The sequence below is a fragment of the Corticium candelabrum genome, chromosome 2 (genome assembly GCF_963422355.1).
Source record: "Corticium candelabrum chromosome 2, ooCorCand1.1, whole genome shotgun sequence".
Lineage (NCBI taxonomy): Eukaryota > Metazoa > Porifera > Homoscleromorpha > Homosclerophorida > Plakinidae > Corticium > Corticium candelabrum.
The window spans coordinates 923,922-928,921 of record NC_085086.1 but is presented as its reverse complement, the minus strand read 5'-3'; the positions used below and the strand labels follow the sequence as shown (position 1 = coordinate 928,921).

The window sequence follows — 5,000 nt, the reverse complement described above, 5'->3', positions numbered from 1 at the left end:
GTGGACATGTGGGTAGGTAACCAAGCTAATGAGTGAGTAAGCAAACAAACTGATAAATGAGGGATGAAACATATGAGCAAGAAGACAAGTGACTAAAAATACGATGCACTATTTCAGGGTATTGAGAGATGCATTCCTCTAATACAACAGTCTATTGTATTGTGACCTGTATACCTCTAATTAATACAATAGTCTGGTGTATTGAGAGATGCATCACTTCAATACAATATTCTAGTGTATTGTGTGATGCATCCCTCCAATACAATAGTCCAATGTATTATGAGATGCAGCCCTTCAATACAATAGTCCCGGATACGAGGACGGTTGGCCTGAAGTTTTTGGTGTCGGTTTCTGGTTGTTTTTTGCACATTAGTTTCATTTCTCTATTTTCTAGGGAGAGTGAACTCAGTTTCACTGCTCCCTAGGGTTATATCATCTGAATCTTCAGCCGTTTCAGTGAAGTGAAGATGCGCCGTAAACGTTGCCCTCAGTGTCATCGTCTTTTCCGGTCTCTACCGCATCATCTTCTGTTCTGTTCCAATGTCTGGATTTTCTCCTAAGACTGCGGAAGAGTCTGCCTCTGTGCCGCCCAAACATGACGCCATCCTGCCATTGTTATCGCATTTGTCTCCCCATTGTTCAGTATCTTTTCAAACCCCACTACATCAAGATACTGATTGCGGTTTGATCGCTATCAACGACGCCCACTCAGAAATCGACACGCCTCTTTTTCTTCTGGACCTTCAACATCGTCCATTTCTATGTCATCTGTACCTGTTTCTACAACGTTCCCCTACTCTTTCGACAGCCGTAGGCAGTGCTGGTAAAGGATCACCTACAACTTCCGTCCATCTGATGTCTGTTCATTTCTCTGAAGTCAAGTAACGCAAGTGTGATAGATACTCTGAACTGGTCGAAGAGATAAGATCAAGTTACAATGGCCAGCAAATAAACATATCTATTGGTTCAAGGGGTATTATTGATCATCATGGACTGGACCATTTTCTTCAAATCCTTAAAGCAACAACCAAGAAATGTAAATGCTTAATATCTTCAATCATCATTTGTTCTATTGAAGAGTCACACAGGATACGGATAATGAGAAATATGAAGTAACTGTATTATAACTTATTGATGCTTACTAATTTAGTTTGATGTTTTGTGTACTTAGTCTTTTGCGCACACATTATGAGGGGCAGTGCAAAAGATTATAGAGCCCCAGACTAGCTTGTATATTTTTGGTACCACACTATTGTTACTTGCGTTGGCCTGGTACTAGCTAGTTGCTCCCTGTTTATTTCAATAAATGGGTCTACACCGTGTATTGTGAGATGCATCCCTCCAATACAATAGTCCAGCACATTGTGAGATTTATCCCTCCAATACAATATTCTAGTGTATTGTGACATGCATCCCTCCAATACAACAGTGTAGTGTATTGTGAGATGCATCCCTCCAATACAACAATCTAGTGTATTGTGAGATGCATCCCTCCAATACAATAGTCTAGTGTAGTGAGAGATGCATCCCTCCAATACAATAATCTAGTGTATTGTGCGATATAAAGGCAACAAACATGGATCAACAGACGAGCAACTGTCCAACAGCCAATTGAGTTTAATTGAAAATCAAGCAAATTAAGAAACAAGAAAACATGCAAACAAACAAAAATAGATTGTAAAAAGCAAACAAGTAAACTACCCCACAAATAATTTGACACACACATCAGTTTGAATTTGAGTCAGCAATGTAACGTGTAGGTAGATCCTTCCCATGTGTCAGTAAGACATACCAATTCAATGGTTCATGCATTAAAGTAATAGACAGTAAAGTAAAAAAGTGGGCAAGTAATTGAATAAAAATTTGAAGAGCAACTCACACAGCACATGGATTGTTGCAAGTGCTGCCTGTATATCCAGGATTGCATGTACACCTTCCTGTTACACTGTCACATCTAGAAACACAGAGAATTACCATCGTTTGGAAACGACAAACACAATAATAGAACAAAAACCGTCAACACACACTCATGATTAAACACGAATAGACTGACACATACAAAGCAATGCGTTGCTGAGGAGTGACGAATACTCAAAACAAGATCAAAACCCAATGAAACATTCACACAGGCACACAAATGCACAGACATGCAGACACACAGACAAAAAAACACACAGACAGACAGACACAGACAGACAGACAGACAGACAGAAATACATACATACATACATACAGACAGACAGACAAAAAGACAAAGACACACATTGACACACACACACACACACACACACACACACACACACACACACACACACACACACACAACACTAATGCACACACACACACAAACACACACACTCACACAGACACAGACACAGACACACAGACACAGACACAGACACGGACACAGACACACACACAGACACACAAACACACACACACACAGACACACACACACACACACACACACACACACACACACACACACACACATACACACACACACATGCACACACACACACACACACATGCACACACACATACACACACACACACACACACACACACACACACACACACACTAATGCACACACACACACACACACACACACACACACACACACACACACACACACACACACACACACACACACTAATGCACACACACACAAACAAACAACCTGGTTATCAGTTACAATCATCAACAAATTATCCAATAAACAGTTCGACCCAGAGATACAAACAAACTAGAAAATCAACAAATCATCTCACGTTCCATTGACACACGTGCACTTGTTGATACAGCCAGGTCCCCACCAACCAGTAGCACACAACTGATCACAAAGAGCACCACCGTATCCAGCTGGACAAGAACACTTCCCTGTAAACACGTTACAGCCTGCAGCATTAGCAGAGCAATTGCACTAAAACAAAAGCAAGAAGTTATGTAGACTCCCAATGAATAGGCAGACGTTTGTCTGTGTGCATTCCTGCATGTAACAGTGTCTAGGCCAACCTTCTTGCATCCATCTCCATAGGTTCCCGGTTGGCACAATGCATTACAAAGTCTGCCTCTATAACCAGGTTTACATGTGCATTTGCCGTCTATCGATGAACACTGCAACACAAACGTTACATTATTAGATATCATACTGAAATAGATGCAAGCCAATAATATAATCATTGAAGACAATCCCTCCAATACAATCGCTTAATTATTAAATGTACTGAGAGATGCATCCCTCCAATACAATAGCTTAATTATTAAATGTACTGAGAGATGCATCCCTCCAATACAATAGCTTAATTATTAAATGTACTGAGAGATGCATCTCTCCAATACAATAGCTTAATTATTAAATGTACTGAGAGATGCATCCCTCCAATACAATAGCTTAATTATTAAATGTACTGTGAGATGCATCTCTCCAATACAATAGCTTAATTATTAAATGTAGTGGGAGATGCATCCCTCCAATACAATAGTCTAGATATGCATGTCTCTAATACAACAAACTAACTCACCAATGCTCCGTTCATGCACTGACAAGAATCTCTGCAGTTTCTTCCGTATTGTCCATCAGGACACTGATATTCACACGCAGGGCCAAAGTATCCGTTTACACACGAACAGTAACCAACACGAGCATTGCATCCACTGGAAGTCGTTGGGTTACACGTGAGCCTGCCATAGACCCACACGGTTGCTTGCTTGAATATCAAATTACCATAATTCATGCTGAAACAGAAACAATCAGAGTGTAAGATGCAAAAAACAGATTTCTAAGAATCGCTGACATGCAAAAAGAAAGTAAAAAAAATCAAGAAAACAAACTGATAGACTAACCAATAAACAAATGAAACAAACATGACACAACAGTAGCCAACAAAAACTAAAAGCAAGAGTAAGTAGACCAACAGACAGACAAGTGTTCAAGTAGACGGACAAAATACATAACAAGCAAGCAAATAAACAAACAAACAAGCAAACAAATTCATCATCATCATCATGCAGTCAGTCGACGCGAAAATGACTGTTCATGGCTTTTGTACGGCTGGAAACTGGTTGGGATTTCGTTTGAGTATGCCATCTGTATGATCAATTCCTTTCCATTTCATATTCATTTTCGCAGTATTTCTGAATCTCAGTCTATGTCTTCCTTGGTTTCTTACCCATGTACAGTAGCAAGTAAGGGAGTTGCCTGGACAGAGTGCTGTTGTCCATCCTGTGTATGTGTCTCAACCATCGTAAGTTTCTATCAACAAGCATTTCCATCATAGAAGGTTGGCTAGCATGCCGGAGAATCTCTTCATTCCTGATCTTGTCAAACAGAGATTGAGTAATACTCATGATTTGCCACAGCTGTCTCACCATATATGCATGTATTTTGTCTACTTGAGCTTTATAGACTGTCCAGGTTTCAGCTCCATACAGTAGGGTAGAAGCACTATAGCCTAGTATGTATACCTTACATTTGACCCATATAGAAACATGCCTATTTTCCACAGCTCCTGTAGCCTGCCAAATGCAGTGCTAGCTCTGCTCATTCTATATGTGATTTCTAGATCCAGTCGCTTTGTCAATCGCCATACAGTTGCTTGCTCAATCAAAAAAAGCTCTTGCAACTGGCTAGTATCAACGCTCACGCTGTCCAGCGGACAAAGACAGGCCAAGACATGCTGGCATCAGTGTCATACTGTAGCGGCTGGTCGGATCATCGATTTGTTCATCTCTGCCCATTGGGTGATGCCACAGGTCACCATCATCTGGGAGTGGTCCACCACAGACCTTGTAATAAATATTCTATTTCGTTCCCAGAGAATTCCCAGACTCACTTTCCATACTAGGAGAATCTGCTAAAGTTGCTGGTATAGTTGTCAACGACATGACCCATGACACAGGTTGGACAGGTTTACATGGTTTACAGCAGCAAGGAAGCCAGCGCCTGACCTGAAATTTGATCAAATAAACTAACAAGCAAACACAAAGATAAATAGAT

The 5,000-nt window shown here is 40.6% G+C and overlaps 1 protein-coding gene across 1 annotated transcript in view; it reads right to left on the bottom strand.

Annotated features, from left to right (window-relative positions):
- The window catches only part of LOC134198467 (uncharacterized), a 42,847-nt gene that overhangs the window by 10,418 nt on the left and 27,429 nt on the right, over positions 1 to 5,000 (bottom strand). Inside the window, exons 36-39 of the mRNA XM_062667876.1 lie at positions 3,526 to 3,739; positions 3,017 to 3,118; positions 2,773 to 2,924; positions 1,880 to 1,954 (exon numbers count right to left, since the gene is read on the bottom strand). Coding sequence (XP_062523860.1) covers positions 1,880 to 1,954; positions 2,773 to 2,924; positions 3,017 to 3,118; positions 3,526 to 3,739 — 543 coding nt within the window. The remainder of the gene's footprint in view (positions 1 to 1,879; positions 1,955 to 2,772; positions 2,925 to 3,016; positions 3,119 to 3,525; positions 3,740 to 5,000) is intronic.